The sequence below is a fragment of the Hyperoodon ampullatus genome, assembly GCF_949752795.1.
Source record: "Hyperoodon ampullatus genome assembly, chromosome: 19".
Taxonomy (NCBI): domain Eukaryota; kingdom Metazoa; phylum Chordata; class Mammalia; order Artiodactyla; family Ziphiidae; genus Hyperoodon; species Hyperoodon ampullatus.
Genome location: NC_136932.1, coordinates 51,489,638 through 51,507,919, shown reverse-complemented (window position 1 = coordinate 51,507,919; position 18,282 = coordinate 51,489,638). Strand labels below are relative to the sequence as shown.

The 18,282-nt window shown below is 38.6% G+C and overlaps 1 protein-coding gene across 15 annotated transcripts in view; it reads right to left on the bottom strand.

Moving 5' to 3' along the window:
• The window catches only part of SYNRG (synergin gamma), a gene marked incomplete at its 5' end in the record, with an annotated part of 86,932 nt that overhangs the window by 28,060 nt on the left and 40,590 nt on the right, over window positions 1–18,282 (bottom strand). For all 15 annotated transcript variants that reach the window (XM_079725388.1, XM_079725381.1, XM_079725383.1 and 12 more), the window contains 4 exons: window positions 6,525–7,472; window positions 11,328–11,390; window positions 11,526–11,644; window positions 17,370–17,500. In XM_079725388.1, the coding sequence (XP_079581514.1) occupies window positions 6,525–7,472; window positions 11,328–11,390; window positions 11,526–11,644; window positions 17,370–17,500 (1,261 nt within the window). The remainder of the gene's footprint in view (window positions 1–6,524; window positions 7,473–11,327; window positions 11,391–11,525; window positions 11,645–17,369; window positions 17,501–18,282) is intronic.

Sequence of the window (18,282 nt, the reverse complement as noted above, 5' to 3'; positions counted from 1 at the left end):
AATCTCATCTACTAAAAAGGGTAGCAATTTTCCTAGAGGCCAAAGACAAATTTAATAAAAAGTCAAGCTCTTGTTCAAACATTACAACTAACTTGCTATGGTAATAAAAAAGACCCTTTTGTACAATTATGCATCAAGAAAAAACAAGTTTTCTTTTTTTTTTTTAAACCAGAAATGATTGTAATATAATCAGGCAAAAGGCATTATAAGCAATAAGGGAATGCCTTAGTTGAAGACCTTTTAAGTATTTTTTATAACACTATAGGTCTTCAAGAAATGTTTCTTTTATTAAGAATGATAAACATAACATTTTGCCTTTTGGAACAACTCACAGAAATGACCAAATGAAAGACTAAAAAAGAAATATTTTATATTTTAAAAGATAATGAAGAGTAATGATACCGGATATATGAAAGTCAAGCCTCAAGGCTGATTTTTAAAATTTTACTTTTGCTTATTTACTAGCTATATAGTGTAAAAAAACAATTTACTAAAGTGCAATTCATTTGAACATATAAGGAAGTACTGCCACTACATAAGGAACATGAGAACACTGTATTCCTAAACCTTAGCATTTATAAGCAATATAAAAATACAGTTGTATTTCCTAGCATGGTGAATATTAGTTAACTGTTTTTTTTTTTTTTAAGTAAACCTTTGTTTTAGAAAAACGTGGTAAATCAGCTCACTGAGGGTAGGTTAAACCAAGAAAATTCCTTATTTCCCATGTTAACAGTTCTATGTTTTCTAAGCAAACGATATGTATTATTGTACGATGGTCTTAAAAATCGTAAAGATTCTATAAGAGCCACAACATGAGTGATGGAAAAAATAATACGGAATAACCCACATTTTATTTTGCAATCACTGCAGGTGGGTTTTCAATTTGATAGCTGAATTCTGAAAATTGAAAGAGAAAAAGGAAAAGAAAATAATGAATGCAATAAAAGGAAGAGAGAATCACTGCTGTATTTCTGATTCTACTGGAAAACTCTTAGGCTGTGCTAGGTTGAACTGCAATTGCACACAGATAATGCGCCAAATTGTGTGCTTTAATACATGTATTTGTTTGCAATCAGGAATGTCCTGTTCCTAAGGCCAAAGGAATAAACTACACAATCTGCTTTCCATCATGGGTCTCAAATGAAGACATGGATTCCTTGCTTACACTGGCAAGTAACCCTATCAGTCTCTTCTATAACCTCTATTCACGTCCCTTCTGCACGGATGTTGTACGTGAAAACAAGGCATTTCTTGGAACAAAGAGTGTGAGCTGCTGCTACAGGACACAGAAGCCATACCAATTCCCATGGATCTCTTCTAAAGCTGTAAGCGTAAGTGCCCAGTTGATTAAGAGTTACTGGCTTTTGAGAGAGGGGTTTAGAAAAAGAAAAGAGATACATGTGCAAATTCCACTGTTCCCTAGTGTTTCATATAGCAATTAAATTGTTCATTGGCCTAAGGAATAAACAGCTTTTAATTTCCAATACTGATTTAATCCAAACTCCATTTTACCAAAGCACATCATGAAATATTTATATACTTAAACTTCTTTCCATTCCTGGCCTTATTCTACCTTCTGAAGTCAATCATAGTTACATTCTCTATTAACTACAGAACCTGGCCTGACTGTGTCCTCTAAGTATCAAACACCCTGACAGGTGTTGTTGAACAAAACAGGAATGAAAGTGATCATAGTGTAAGAATGACAGGCCATAAAATGTGGCTGTATAATCGCCTTCCAGGGTTTCCTAATCTGCATAGAAACCTCCCATTCTTCATGTGTACTTACTCATATACATCTATCGTTTAAATGTTGTCAGGCTATCAGTAAGCACCTGCAGGTTTCTGGGTCAGTGCTTTAAGTTCAGTAAAGAAAAGTGGCAATCCTGTGGGTATGTTCAGTCCAGAGGAGGCTGGAAGGCCACAGAATGGTGTCAAGACATACAGTGGGACATGGTCATCATTAAAAATCCCACAGAAAAAAATCAAGTGAGCACAGAAGATGGCAATTACAACCAGGGCCTTGTGACCATGCAAGGAAGAAGGGAGCACCCAGAAGACCACACTACGCATACGACCCTATATAGCTAATGGGCCAACATTTTCCAAAACAACCTATGAAAAGCATTCAACCGATGGAAAAACAAAGCTGGAAACAGCTCTTTAAATATGAAATTGCTTTGATTCTTTGAGTTATTTTAGGATTTAGCCCAGCTTCTTTGATATTGCCAGAATCCCCTTCATGTTCATTCGCTACTTTTAAAAATCAGCAGGGATTTTAATGTGAAAAATAGAGTGATTGTAAAATATAAATACATTTGTATAATTTCTCAGGCACTGATGTGTGAAGTCAGGCACTAACCGCATCTTACCTTACTTGGCACTGGGGTAAACAAAATGGTGTTTTTTGATTTGTTGGAACTTACAGAATACAGCCTTCAAGTCTTTACTGAAAGTTTATATTGTTATATGTATTATCAAAACTTCCTCTCTAAAAAGTAATATTACTCTGGAAACATTAATTGCTCAATGTGTGAATGTGATTACGTTTTATGTACAGGTATATTCATTTTCTGGAGCCTGCTTAAATGCAGAAAGGAGTTAAAATAAAGCAGTCCCAGATGGACCAATATAGCACTAAATAATTCCACTGACAGAGGAATTCCTTAGCCAAAGCCATCATGAGACTGGCACCAGAACATTCTAAAAGACGGGCAACTGAAATTATCACTAGATGGAGGCTACACCAAAATCTCTTTCTTCCAAATTAGTTAACACACATCATAATTAAAACATAGTATGATTATACAAGGTTTCACAAACCAAGTATTATTCACCTTCTAAAGAATTATGCTCTGGAAAACACGATATTTTGAATGGCAGACCCAGCTTTTCTCAGTGTTAATCTAAATCCCAATATGCAACTTTTCTTTTTTCTCAAATGGCATAGTTCAGATACTGTAAGTAATCTCTCAGGAATCCTATTCAAAATCCTCACCTTCAATGGTTTAATTTCCTTTCTGACTCAAACTTTAAAAAAGAACAAAGAACCAAAGCATCAAAATATAAGAAAAAAATTTAAACCATGGAAACAACTCCCTTTTCCCAAGGTTTTTCACTATTACTATACTCTAAAATGGAAAAAAATTTCCAAATTTGGCCTACTCTTGCAGCTAACTTTTGTGGGTCTTTCTAAAATTGTTTTCTTAAAAATGAAAAGAGTTAAGACCTTGCTTTATGGACTAAGTTAAAAAAGACGAAGGGTGGCTTCATACTACATTCTGAAGTTGGAAAGATAACATGCTCTACAATTAGTGGACGGAGTGCCCAACTTCAAACTCAAATCAAATTCACTCCTGGAGACTCCCTGGTATTAACAATAAACACTTTTCATGACAGAGATTATCAATCTAAATTCAGTTTACATTTACTCTGCTCAGAAGTTCATCTCAATACCATTCGATAATTTATTTTAAATTAAATTTATATATACCGAGTTATTAATAGATACGGCCCTTTCCCCAACACTAAGCTCTCAGGTCTTCCCCTTCTCTTCACAGTATAATTCCTAGTGGAGACAGGCTCTGTGATGTTTACTAAGCAATAAAATCTTCACTAGAAGGAATAAAATTTCTCTCTATTATGTAAAGTAAGGTTTACACTTATCTTTTAAAATGTTTTAACTTATATTTTAATCCAGTGCCATGTTAAAAATTTATATGAGTGGAATTATAAGGGGAAAAGGCTAAAATGTACCAATACTTTCTTAGGAGAAAGGTGTCTGAAGAAACAAAATAAACAAAAGGGAAAAAGCCCTCTAACTACAGGAGGGTTTAAACTTGATACTGACCAGGTATTTCTTTGGTCTAACCCTGGAAAAGTACAAATTACACACATCCCCACACTTTCAACATGTGTGAAAGAATTATTTATTAACGTTAAGACTTACAGATCACAAAAGAGAGCGGTACAGAAGAGCTGGGAAAAAAGTCATCAGAATAAGCATGCAGATCGGTATTTGCAGAGGAATATACCAAAGCAAGTTTGAAAAGGCACATTCACACAGAAAATGTCGAAATTGAAAAAAAGACATCAGAAAAGCAGCCAAAAAAATAATAATAAAGCGCTGATTAAAATACAAAGATTTTCAATGTCCAAGAAGAGCTACTTTACAGGTAGGTGGGTAGGCAGGTAGCTACAGAAGCCTTGCTAACCCTTTGAGAGTGTCATAAATGAGGCGCAGCTCTTGCTGCCAACGAAACCAGATGATCTTAACGACTGCACATCAAGATGCCTTAGTGCTGAGAGATTCAATTTAGAGGGGGGACAAAAGCAGCCTAGTTGAAATTATATGCAGCAAGGGCTCAAAGGGTTAAATGTAATAATACGCAGAGAAATCAGGCAGTGTTATTAGTGTTATCTACCTTCCATACAAAGAATTATAGCAAGAGTTAAAAGAGACAGTATCCCCTTCAGAGTCAAGTTAGGGTTTCTAAACAGGATTAAGGTCCAGAGATGATAATCTACTACGTTGTATTCTCTCTTCATCAGCCCACTTCTTATTTCTCCAACAAAAAGTACCCTTAACCCTCAAACTAAGAGAGCAAGAGATACTGTGCGTCAACATGAGGATAAAGAAAAACCAAGTTGCACTGGAGAAGTCCCTGCCATTTACCCTCTCCAATACATTCACGCAGCAGTTTTGCTCAAGAACGATATAGCTCATTGGTCAGACATCAACCCCTTTTAACAACCACTCTAAAGGGATACTGCTCCTTTCAGACAGGAGGTTTACAGATCAAAAGGAGGGAACAATCCTCTTTTGAGAATATCCTCAAACTGAAGAAACTTGGCTTGAACGTTACAGGTTCCAAGCTGGGAATGTTCCAAACATACATAAAAGGACATGAGCACAGAAGATTATTTTAACAGGTCAATCAGAACAAGCCCAGTCATGAAACCAATCTCCCCTCCCCAAATGGAAAAAAAAAAAAGAAAAGACACCCTCCCAAACGCAGATTAGACTTGTCTCACAAAGAAATCTAGTTTGGCACTGTGAAAGAATATAGATTCACTTTCAGAAAAATAGCTTCTAATTAATAATTTCAGAGCCCAAAAGGCTAGTATACATGTTATGAGATTTTAAAATAAAAAGCCAATATTATTGTTCAGAAAATGGAGCACTTTGCAACCAATTGCTGTAGCTCAAGCAGCTCATACAAAAAAGAAACAAAATCACTCTAGCAAACAAACAGCGGCAAAAAAAAAAAAAAAGGAAAACATTTGAAGAAGGTACATTACAAATATAAGTAGACAGTCAGGGGCACAAGGAGCCCTGCAGACAGCCCACTGCACTTGGCAAGTAGCCTGTGGAACACGCCACTCCTCCGATACCTTGCTCCCAATTCAGCACCCTGTTTAAGAAGACCTCTAACATCTCAATAGCCAAAGGATGGATGCAATTTTGTTTTCTGACTGACCAAACTGATATATGCAAAAGCCGCCATACTTTACTATTTCTTCCTGAATCTGTAAACTTGGGAGTGTCTTATGTGTCCCTCTCTAGTTAAACGACAATGAACCCTTCGTACGCATAATGCATTTTCTGGAATAATACAGTAATGCTGAGATATTTCTCATTATTAAAGGCCACAAAATAGGTTTATCTTTCTATATACATATCAAAGAACAAAACAAAATAAAAACTAGGACACTTGGGAATCTAGTTTTTCTGACAGGAAGTTGGACTAGAGAATCAACTGCTACATGTAAATCCATATGGAATTTAAAGAGGGCTCTCTTCTAAGATGTTTTCAAACATTTTACGAGAAAGTTAGTAGTTACCCTATCTACCGTCTACAGTTGTGTTACAATTTACTACTTCCAGTAATAGCGTTAACACTGAAAACCGTACCTCAATTCCACTAACAACTCCTGCCCTCCTCCTTGCCAGACCCTGGCACACAGGGCATCCAGATACAAGCTCTTGCCCTCTTCTTCTCTTGTAGGGATGTGGCAAAACTGCAGTATAACTGGCTAGACATTTTTACTTTCTTGGCCTAACAAGAGTCAGTTTCTATAAACCAAACAGAATACTCTATTGGCAGCTGCCAAATACACCCAAGAGAAGAAAAAAGGAGAAGGAAACATTGACTTCACTCACAGAAATGGAGGAACATTACTGACACGGCAAAAGTCTTTATAAAATTTCTGGCAATGTGTGGCTCATTCAGCAGTGGATTTTGATGTGCCTCAGACACCAAGTTGGTGTTAGATTTCAAACTCAAAAATATCCTATAGCCATCCAATCTAAGTTTCATTGTATTCATGGTATCCACATATCCAAGTATCCATAGAATCCAATTCAACACTGCTTTAAGGGGACTGGCAATGAAGAGGTTAATTATTAGACATTCATAAGGGTTAAGAGCCAGAGCCTTCCTCTTCTGTAAATCAACACCCACAGAACCATCTTTGAAATCTATATCACCATCACCAGAGCAATCTCACCAATTCCTCACCTGCAGCAGGAGGATGCTGGCCACTAACTGTTGGTAAATCCAAAGAGCTATCAGACATGACATGCTTAAGATCTCCTCCCACATCAGCCAGTTTCATGTCAAACTGAACAGAGAGTGCATCTTCCGAGTCCTCCTTGCCAGCACTGCTGCCACCAATGGAAGGGAGATCCAAGGACTTCACCGAAGCAGAGTCTTCTTTGGTGTGTCTGAAAGCCACTGCTTTCTCTCCCAGGGATTTGTCCGAGTTCACGGAAGAAAATTTACTGGAGTGGAAGTCAGCGAAATCATCATCACTCTTTCCTGAAGGAGGGTTATCTTTCAGCTCGTCAACACCTAGCCCCGGTCCTTCCAGAGAGAGCTGTCTGAAGACATCGTATTTGGTAGACGCAGCGGCAGAGTTCTGTCCGTCCTTTACTGTGCTGCTCACGCTGCTGCTTAGAGGAACAGGACTACTTTCCTCTTTAAGGGCCTCATATTTGTCATCCGCCTTTTGCTCGGATGAAATAGAACTATTACTGAAAGCCATAAAATCTGCAAAGTCATCCTGCTCCCCAACAGATGCTGGACTAGAATATTCCCCAAAAAGGTTGAATTCTCCAAAATCATCAGCCAAACTAGAAGTTTTAGTTGACGCCAATGTCGTCACGGGTGCTGCAGATCCCGCTAGGTGGGGTCGTGAGGAAACAGATTTTGATGCACTAAATGCAGCTGAAAAGGACAATGGTTTCTCGCTGCTGCAAGTAACTGAGGAAAACATATCTAGGTCTGCTAAGTTCAGAGGATTTTTCACTTGTGTTTGTGGTTTCTGTTGGATAGCTCCTGAGGGGAAGGCTGCTGGAAAAGGTTTGTCTTTTGCTGGTGGCTCTAGTGGTGAGACACTATCGGCAGTTTTAAAATCGGTGAAACCATCATCATTTCCCGCAGATCTGAATTCTGCAAAGTTTTCTCCTGAAAGAAAAAACACAACCAAATACAAAAGAATGCTGAGCTGAAAATCCCATGATCCATATTAAAGTACAAGCATATTACAGACTTTTCCCTCACTGGCTTCACATTATTTAACCATAGTTTAATAATATCCCTACCAAATATCCCTTCTGTTTCCACACTGAAGGCCAGTGATAGGGAAATAAATAAAAATCAAACTGAGCACACATATCACACGATTTTCATTTGCTCATTTCAGTGTGATATGATATGTGACATGATATGTCTGTGCCAGAGCCTTCAGCTGTCCAAAAGCATTGCTCTAAGGATGTTTTCTCACTATTGCTAGCCAGCCAAGCATACAGGAGAATAAGAAATAGGCGCTGGACAGTGGTTAAGAATCCACCTGCCAACGCAGGGGACACAGGTTCGAGTCCTGGTCCGGGAAGATCCCACATGCCACGGAGCAACTAAGCCTGTTCGCCACAACTACTGAGGCTGCGCTCCAAGCCCGTGAGCCACAACTGCTGAGCCTGCACGCCACAACTACTGAAGCCCGTGCACCTAGAGCCTGTGCTCTGCAACAAAGAGAAGCCACCACAATGAGAAGCACTTGCACCGCGACGAAGAGTAGCCCCCGCTCGCCGCAACTACGGAAAGCCTGTGCTCAGCAACGAAGACCCAACGCAGCCAAAAATAAATTAATTAAATAAATAAATTTTTTTTAAAAAAAGGAAATAGGCGCTGGAGGTTCCTGAAGAGAGGCATATTAAAATACGCAGTGGCCCTTTAAAGATAAAATGTGTTACATGGTGATCAATCAAAAAAAAATATCACGGGTACCAATGAAGTATTATGAAAAATCCTGCATCTAACATTTAGGATGTACAAGACTCTGCTCAGCTTGGCACTTAAGCTTATGGTTAGATACTACGTGGTTTTGCTCAAGTATATTGAGGCATCAATTTGAAGGGATTTGATGAAAACTTCTGAAAAGGCATCTGCTTATTTGCAAAGCATTCTTGCTAAGGGCACATTATAAAGTAGTTCCCCCTCCGCCCACTTTCCAACAAAGAAGCTGAATCTTACCCCAAAAATCCATGAGTACTTGGGCTTTTCTTGAAATCAGCAATTTCACTGTACCAATCAGCACTTATTTTATTACAATTCAAAGGGATTTGAATGTCAATTCCATTATTAAAAATTTTGAGGGGACTTCCCTGGTGTTGCAGTGGTTAAGAATACGCCTGCTAATCAGGGACACAGGTTCAAGCCCTGGTCCAGGAAGATCCCACATGCCGCGGAGCAACTGGGCCCGTGCGCCACAACTACTGAGCCTGCACTCTAGAGCTCGTGAGCCACAACTACTGAGCCTGCGTGCCACAACTACTGAAGCCTGCGTGCCTAGAGCCCGTGCTCTGCAATAAGAGAAGCCACCGCAATGAGAAGTTAGTGAACGGCAACAACGAGTAGCTCCCGGAACTAGAGAAAGACCGCCTGAAGCAATGCAGACCCAACACAGCCAAAAATAAATAAAATTAAAAATCAATTTATAAAAAAAAAAAGAAAGAAAAAAGCATGGAAAATAATGGAAGCTTATTTTCCCCCTAATTTGAGCTACTTAACAAATTCACCAGCATAATTTATCAACACAGAGAAATCTATTTAATATTAGGGAAATTTTAGAAAGAGAAGAACAGCATTCAGAATTTCTGTATTTCATGTTTTTATACATACCACTAATATAACTAAAGTCAGTTTCACAAATTGACAGGAGAAGCAGATGTAAAACTTTAAAAATCGCCCTAGAACTTTAGGCAAGTACATCACTGATAATATCTGTATTATTTGTCTAAATAAAAAGGTAATAAGCAGCCAATTTTGTCACGGCCTAAATTTTTGATGTGCTGCTTTAAAATATCTGTGAAACTGACAAGTTTTGCTTGGTTATTTTGTAAAGGAAATCACCACAGCAAACTAAACTTACTGATGAATTGTAAACGTTTCCATTAGAAATGTAAGCTGGGTGAAAGGGTTAAAAAGAAATAAAAATGGGTGGGTTTACATGTTCAAAAACACAGGGGCTTTTTGGGCAAATAAATTAGTTGCAGACACTGGAAGATTGCTTATCAGGAGGTACATTAAGCATATGACTTCATGGATAGCTTTTCAGTCCACTTCTTTTTTTTTTTTTTGAAGTTTTAAAATTATTTATTTATTTATTTATTTTTGGCTGCGTTGGATCTTTGTTGTTGCGCGGGCTTTCTCTAGTTGCGGCGAGCGGGGGCTACTCTTTGAAGCGGTGTGCGGGCTTCTCACTGCGGTGGCTTCTCTTGTTGTGGAGCACGGGCTCTAGGCATGTGGGCTTCAGTAGTTGTGGCATGCGGGCTCAGTAGTTGTGGCTCACAGGCTCAGTAGTTGTGGTGCATGGGCTTAGTTGCTCTGTGGCATGTGGGATCTTCCTGGACCAGGGCTCGAACCCATGTCCCCTGCATTGGCAGGCGGATTCTTAACCACTGTGCCACCAGGGAAGCCCTGTATTTTTAATGAGAGTAGAAAAAAATATACTCTCCTAAAATGAACAAAGTTGGCATCTCTCCCTGGAAAGCCTTAAAGGTAAGACAGGAATGAAAGCAAGCACACAACAATGGCAACAACCATCTGGGATTCTGTTCGTAAAGTACCGCAAAAGCAGGGCTAAGATGTGCTGCTTACATTTTGGTGGCACCATGGTGTTTCCCAGGAATAACATACATATCATACGATCACTAATACCAGAGTACATAAAGAACCCTGATATTAAACCATGCTCTTTACTCCAAACTTGCCTTGGCCCAAGAGTTGATAAAAGCACTGCTAGGAGTAAATGCCAAATTAACAAACCAGAAGTTCCTCTGGGGTTTATTTTTGTACTCCTAGTACCTAATACAGGCACTGAGGAAGAAAGATATTACATCCTAAAGGCTTGAATGAAACACAAGGAAACATTTCTAGAACCTAAGAGCTGTAAAAGATTGAATATTTCTAGAGATATTTAAGCAGTACACTTTCTATTTTAACTTTCACACATACACCTTACCTTTCCTGTAATTTCCCCCCAACCTCCCCACGCCCTCCCCATTAATCGGAGAAAAGGGTTAGAACAAATGATTGTGGAAGGATGTTCCAAATTTGATTGTCCAATACAGAGAGGTAGAATGTGGTACTGTTCCCAGGAAGAACTCCTCAGTAGAGGATACAAATTTCACAGCATGCGTGGTTAAGCTTTGAAGGACATCATTTGACCTCTGGATTATCTAAATCCTACATATCAGGATTTAGCCACAAATATGACTTTACATATGTGGCTCTCAAATTATCATTCTACATTCCCTTCTACTCTATTTAAGCCCTTCTATCAGAGATAGGAACCACACAGGCACACAAAGCCCTCTCACTTCTACTCACTAAATTACAGCCAATTTTGAAAATCTTGAGATGTAAAAGACTGGTTGCTGCCTTTCGCACAGTCCACAGATTGCTGCACTGCCAACAGCTCAAGTCTTGTTTTGAGCATTAAAGTAACTGAAAGTGGTCACAGGAGTCTAACTGGGCTTGAAGGCTTCCAGTGAAAGGGAATGCACTATTTTCAAAGGAAATTGCATTGATTTGGGGTTTGCCCTAAATTTTAGAAAATAATTTTTCTAAATTAACAGTTATTTTATTATCTAATAACCGAACCACATTTTTCTTTCTTGTAATTTCCAGAGCTACAAAACAAAACAAGAACAACCACGCAGTAAAATAAAAGAATGTTTGGGATGCTACTGAAAGAACCATAAAAATCTCTTATTAAAAATTGAAATAATTTATCCATTTAAGGAAACAAAAACTTACCTAAAGATTTACTCTCTGCTGTCTGTTCAAGTTCCCTGAAAGCACTGTATTTATCACCAGGCTCTATGATGAAAAGACAGAAGCCCAATTAAGGTTAGGAGCCTTAAGATCACAGCTCAAGGACATTCACCATAAAAGGTCACCACTAAAAACAAAAATTTACATTCATAGGTTCATGAATTTATGAACGGTTTTTACCTCCAAATGGAACAGTATTTTCAGAGGACTTGTCAGCTGCAATTCCTTTAAACACAGCATATTTATCCACTGAAGCTGATCCTTTAGTTCCAGGAAGTGGCATCAACAAAGAAGGAGCACTAAAAGGGAAAGAGAAGTATTTCTTAATGACAAGAACATTGTCTCCTTACCTTGTCATCAAGGAAGGACTCAGAGTTAAAATGGCACACAGGTACCTAGTTAAAACTCATGGCTCCCTGCTTTAAAAGTTAGAAACTATATAGGTACACCACAAATGGCAGAAAACAACATCCTTTTCCGTGAAAAAAAAATATTGAAACAACACTCAAGCAATAATTCTTTTCTTGATTATGTGAAGAGGAGTCAGATCCACGCTGACCATCTAATCATCTTTAAGCCAGAAGAACCACTGGAATGGCATTAGAAATAGATTATTATAGAATGATGACTTCCTGTAATTTTAAATTTAGGTCCATAAAACTGTGAAAGTGAACTGCTCCAAGTACATATACCCAATAGTTTAAAGTAAATTATGTTAACCTTAATATAAATTATTCTCTAAAATGGGTTCAGAATGCAGAGGTGGAATAGTTAAGATAAAAATCTATTTATGGGGCTTCCCTGGTGGCGCGGTGGTTGAGAGTCCGCCTGCCAATGCAGGGGACACGGGTTCGTGCTCCGGTCCGGGAAGATCCCACATGCCACGTAGCGGCTGGGCCGTGAGCCATGGCCCCTGAGCCTGCGCGTCCGGAGCCGGTGCTCCGCAACAGGAGAGGCCACAACAGTGAGAGGCCCGCGAACCGAAAAAAAAAAAAAAAAATCTATTTATGAAATGCTGTTCAAGCCAAGGTGTAAATTGTCCTTCTTTTGATCACACTGCATCGCTTAGTGGCAGAAGTTCCCACATCTGATAACCAGCAGTAGAGTTAATACAATTTGCATTTTTACGAGGATCACATCAGCAGTTCCAGAAGCTATCTTTGCAGCAAAACAACAATCACTTCAAAATTAGATAAAGATACTTTTGCCTGTGGACACATTTCCCTGCTGGATGGAAAAATAGTGTAATGAGTAGTATCTGTGTGGGTAATTCTTGGGCGGCTTAAACACAGACTATAAAAGCACTGCCTTTTTTTCCCCCCTTATCGGACCCAGGCAGCTCCCTGGAAGAACCACCTTTACATATGAATGACTACATTCCACTACTAGTTTGTGTCATTCAATACCATACACACAAGTCATATAAATGGATTTCTATTGAGTTCTTTGCCCTAGAGCAAACATTTTCTACAGTCATTTAAATCTTCTTATCAGTGGCCTACAAGCAAGGTAAAAACCCTGCTCTCGCACATGCATGCTAACGGGCGTCTGCAGTGCCTGGAGGACTTAGTGCTATCAAATATTATAATTTCACACCAATACCAAACAGCTGCTACATATTTGATCTGGACAAATAGGTCACTGTTTATACAGTCTAGGTGGATTTCTAAAAGTTCCATAAGTAATTAAACTACAACATACTGAACAGAATGTTACATAGGAATAAAGGTAATTAATGTCTTAGGAAAAAACCACAAAGTTGAATGATCTATTTGTTTTTTCATGGTCACCAACGTTAGCTATGGCCCTTTAAAGTCCATGGTAAAATCTTCTACTAAATATGACATTTATTTGAATATTAATTTAAAAATTATTTTCAGAATTGGAAAAAAAACCAGAGGATCTTCAGAGTAATATAGTACTGCTGAGTGAAGTCAACAAAATAAAATTCCATTCACAAAACACTATGACTCAGACTGTAATTTTATGCATATTACAAAGGAAGAATTCATTCCAGTTCTTTCCTTAAAGTTTTTATTAAATTAAAAAAAACTGTAATAACCATGAAAGTGTTTATGCCGGTTATATAAAGTAGTTATCTGTTCCAAACATGCAAATGGTTATTTCTACTGTTTAATACTAACGAAAGGTACTCAGTGAGAGAGGCATACTGTTTTAAAATTTAAGAACCTGCATTCTATTGAAAGATGAGACTTTAGAGAATTTGGCCACAAAAAAGGGCTTTGCTTTTTCTCTGGTGTATCATTTGTGTTTTACAGTTACTTCACGTGGCTGTGGTAGGTGACTTGACTTAGTTGCTCAACCTGCTAAATACACCCATTTAAAAAGCAAAGAAAATAAACCAACTCAAAACTCCTACGCCTTAATCCTTTTTGAACTATTCTATCGTCAGCGCCCCATGGCCACTTTGTTTCTTATACGAGGCTCCCCAGTGCCTGGCACACGGTAAGTATTTTCCGAATGGATAAATGAATGATGTTGTTCCCTTCCAGATGCCCTTTCATGCCAGCTCAAGTGCTATTCCTCCTCTGACTTTGACATCCAGTTCAACACCGAGTCCAACCAATTTCTCAGATACATACTTTTAAGTATCTGTAACTCTAAACCCAGGGTAACTCTCATAACCTCACAACAGGATTACCATGGAAGCTGCATTTATGCCATACCGAGTAGCAAAAATCACTTTCACCATGCCACTTATTTCTAAAATGCTTTACAGATTATGTCACAAATCATAAGGCTTCCCATAACTGGTGCCTGCCCTTAACTAGTGTCATTTTTTCAGACTAACAATGCTCTCGGCTCCAGCCTATTTTAACACCTTACTTGCCTTTTCATCTTCTTGAACAAATAATGTCCATTTTTGCTTAAAAATACTGCTCAAAGTGGTCTCACCTATTTATATCATGATTTAACAAATATCCTTTTAAAATAACTCACAATATGGAATACAGATCATCATAAACTAGGGAATTCATTATACATGAACACACAAACACACCACTGAAGGAGCAATTCTAAGAGAGTTTTATTAGGTAATATAAATACCCAGATAAAACTAACTAACTTTAGAGCAAAAACTGTGCTTTTTGCTTCTGTATTTCTAGTGCCTACCCCAGTGTCTGGCACACAGGAGATGCTATGTAAATGTTTCTGAATGAAGAAAGAAACAATGAGTGTGGATTCTTAGACGTGAACAAAATGTTTTCATGCAAGGAAAGCACAGAAGTAGTCAAGCCAGAACTGAAGAAGAAAAATCTTCAAAGTATGGCTGTATATGAAAGTAAACTACTGTGTGGAGATAATGCCACACAAAATTGCTAATATCCCATATATCTCAGGTCTGGCCACCATCTTACAACTTTCTATGCCCAAATTTTAATTTCATCTGCTGAAAGTTTTCTCCCTGAGGAATGAACCATCAATTTGTTAAATTTGGTTTGTAACCTTCATACTACAATATATTCAACCAACAAACCTTTATTAATTACATATCACAGGCTAAGTACTACATACAGAGACATGAAATACTGTCTTCAGGTACTTACAGCCTAGTGAGGGGAACAGTCAGGTAAACCAGTAATGGCAATTACGGCACAGATATTCACAGGCTACCATGACAGTAGAGAAGGAGAAGGCCTTAACTCATCTTAGAGGTGGGGACTGGTAGAGTGGAGTTAGTAAATACTTCCTATAATGAACCGATTTTCGACATTGAACTAGAATTAACTATAGAGAGAATTTCAGATTGAAGATAACAGAATGGAAAAGGCCAGAAGCTTGAAAGAGCATGGTCAGTTTGGCGGTTTACGTGTGGCCGGAGGTAAGCTGTGGAGAAATGGCAACAGTAAAGAGGGTTGGCAGGAGCCAGATCACACACGGCCTTTTCCCACGCCAAGCAGAGCTGATAGAGTTGATGGCGGTAAAGGAGAGAGAAGGGAGACAAAAACAGCATGTTTCTGATTAGGTGACTGGATATGGTGATTTAACAAATTTTTATTTAGCTTTGAGCAGTAAAACAATGAATCATTTTATGGAGGTAATTTGAGATGCCTTGGGTCATTCATATGTTGCCTTGGGTCATATGTTCTAGATAGCAGTAGAACATATCAATTTGTGCAGAGGAAGAGACCTGAGAAAGAACTGTTATGTGTCTATCAGGTTAATACGTGTGTGTGCTGGTATAGCGGTCTTGGGAACTGCCAGTACTTTACAGTCACACCCCTCGTATGTTTCTTCTATGTGTCATTTACAAGTGTTTGATGTATTCTTAAAATCAGGAGAATAATTCTTTCCCTAATTTCTAATTCTCTATAATGCCTATCCCTTAGTTCTTCTTACAGTGTCTACACGAAGTGCTGACTAAGAAATAATCAATTGGTTAAAATAGAAAAGATGAATGAAACTGCACAAATAGGAACATAAGAGAAATGGGATATGTACCCTGACAAAAACAAGTTCCAAAAACAACCAAAAACATTCACATTGCTTACTCAAAGACTCATGTGCTCTACTCAGTGGAAGAAGTATCTACTAAGTACTTTTAAAAAACAATGGGGCTTCCCTGGTGGCGCAGTGGTTGAGAGTCCACCTGCCGATGCAGGGGACACGGGTTCGTGCCCCGGTCTGGGAAGATTCCACATGCTGCAGAGCGGCTGGGCCTGTGAGCCGTGGCCGCTGAGCCTGCGCGTCCAGAGCCTGTGCTCCACAACGGGAGAGGCCACAACAGTGAGAGGCCCGTGTACCGCAAAAACAAAAACAAAACAAAACAAAAAGAGTCATGTACCACAATGTTCATTGCAGCTCTATTTACAATAGCCAGGACATGGAAGCAACCTAAGTGTCCGTCGACAGATGAATGGATAAAGAAGATGTGGCACATATATACAATGGAATATTACTCAGCCATAAAAAGAAACAAAATTTAGTTATTTGTAGTGAGATGGATGGACCTAGAGTTTGTCATACAGAGTAAAGTAAGTCAGAAAGGGGAAAACAAATACCGTATGCTAACACATATATATGGAATCTAAAAAAAAAAGGTCATGAAGAACCTAGGGGCAAGGCGGGAATAAAGACGCAGACCTACTAGAGAATGGACTTGAGGACACGGGGAGGGGGAAGGGTAACCTGGGACAACGTGAGAAAGTGGTAGTGTATATATGGACATATATACGCTACCAAATGTAAAATAGATAGCTAGTGGGAAGCAGTCGCATAGCACAGGGAGATCAGCTCAGTGCTCTGTGACTAGCTATAAGGATGGGTGAGGGAGGGTGGGAGGGAGGGAGACGCAAGAGGGAAGAGATATGGGGATATATGTATACGTATAACTGATTCACTTTGTTATAAAGCAGAAACTAACACACTATTGTAAAGCAATTATACTCCAATAAAAATGTTAAAAAGAAATAATGGAAAGGTGTTGACAACATACTGAATCACTTACTGTACCTAAAAGTTAAAACATTAGAAAACATTAGAAAAATGTTTATGCAACTGTCTATGCAAAAAAAAACCCAGAAACCTGAAGGCCTAAAAGCCACTGATCTCAAACAGAAGAGTGACATGGATAAATAATCATATTTAGATTTCTAAATGATGATTTCTGTGGAAAAGCAATAGTAATGTTATATTGCAAAATGTCAAATTATGTGCCCCTGCCTAAAAAGCTTTTCAGCAGTTGAAGACCTGGATCTAATATAAGAACATGAAGTCATGCCTGGCACAGGTGCACTCAGCTGTAATAAATCAGGTTTAGCACAAGCAAAAAGAAATATTGTTAAGCAGGTGTGTACTGGGAGGAAATGGCAGAAGCTGAAGTTTAAGGTGGACAAAGGGGAAGGAAGTTTGAAGAGTGAAAGTAGGAATACACTAGGAATAACCAAGAAAGCATGAGAGTAAGGAGTCTTAATTCTCTTATTCATACTTAGGCTTCTCATTGTGGATGGCCTCTTTCTCAATTATTAAATACAGTGTTAACTATATGCAACTCTTTTCTACCTGTTTCCGTGCTGAGAATTTGATTTTGAAGAAGCAGGCAACTCTTGGAAATCACTGAATGAGTCATCAAGGGATCCTGACTTGGAAGCATCTTGAAAATCCTGGAAGTCATCTTCTTCTGGTTTGACCACCTAGGTTTCCAGAGGACGTTGAAATAGAAAACGTCTTATGATAAAAAGGTAAATAACAAATCTTCAACTGTCAACCTCAAAGACTACTTTTTTTTTTCAAAGACTACTTTTTAACTCTTCCCATTTAAGTACAAACACCTAATTTTAGAAGAACACCCTTTAGACATAAACATCAACTCAAGTGCTTAAGGCAGGAATGCTGCCTAATATTTTTTTTTTTTTTTTTTTTTTTTTTTTTTTTTTTTTTTGTGGTATGCGGGTCTCTCACTGTTGTGGCCTCTCCCGTTGCGGAGCACAGGCTCCGGATGCGCAGGCTCAGCAGCCATGGCTCACGGGCCCAGCCGCTCCGCGGCATATGGGATCCTCCCAGACCGGGGCACGAACCCGTATCCCCTGCATCGGCAGGCGGACTCTCAACCACTGCGCCACCAGGGAGGCCCCTGCCTAATATTTTTAAATGCTCTCTTGTACAAACGGTAAAAGACTGGTTTAAACAGTTAATTTATATAATTTTTAAATAGCTGAATCACATTTAATAGATTACTGAGAAACTGCCATCTTTATAAAACATTTTCATCATGTTTGTCAATTACAGAAGTGACACAAGTTTGTTTTAACTCATCACATACATGTATAAAGGAAACCGTGAACACGGACTCCTAATCCCATGCTTAGGAAGTGAGCACTGTTAACAGTTCGTTTTATAGAAAAACAAGATTATATTGTTCTGCACTTTAAAAAAAAATGTAATTACAGAACATGGACATCTTTTCCATGCAGTA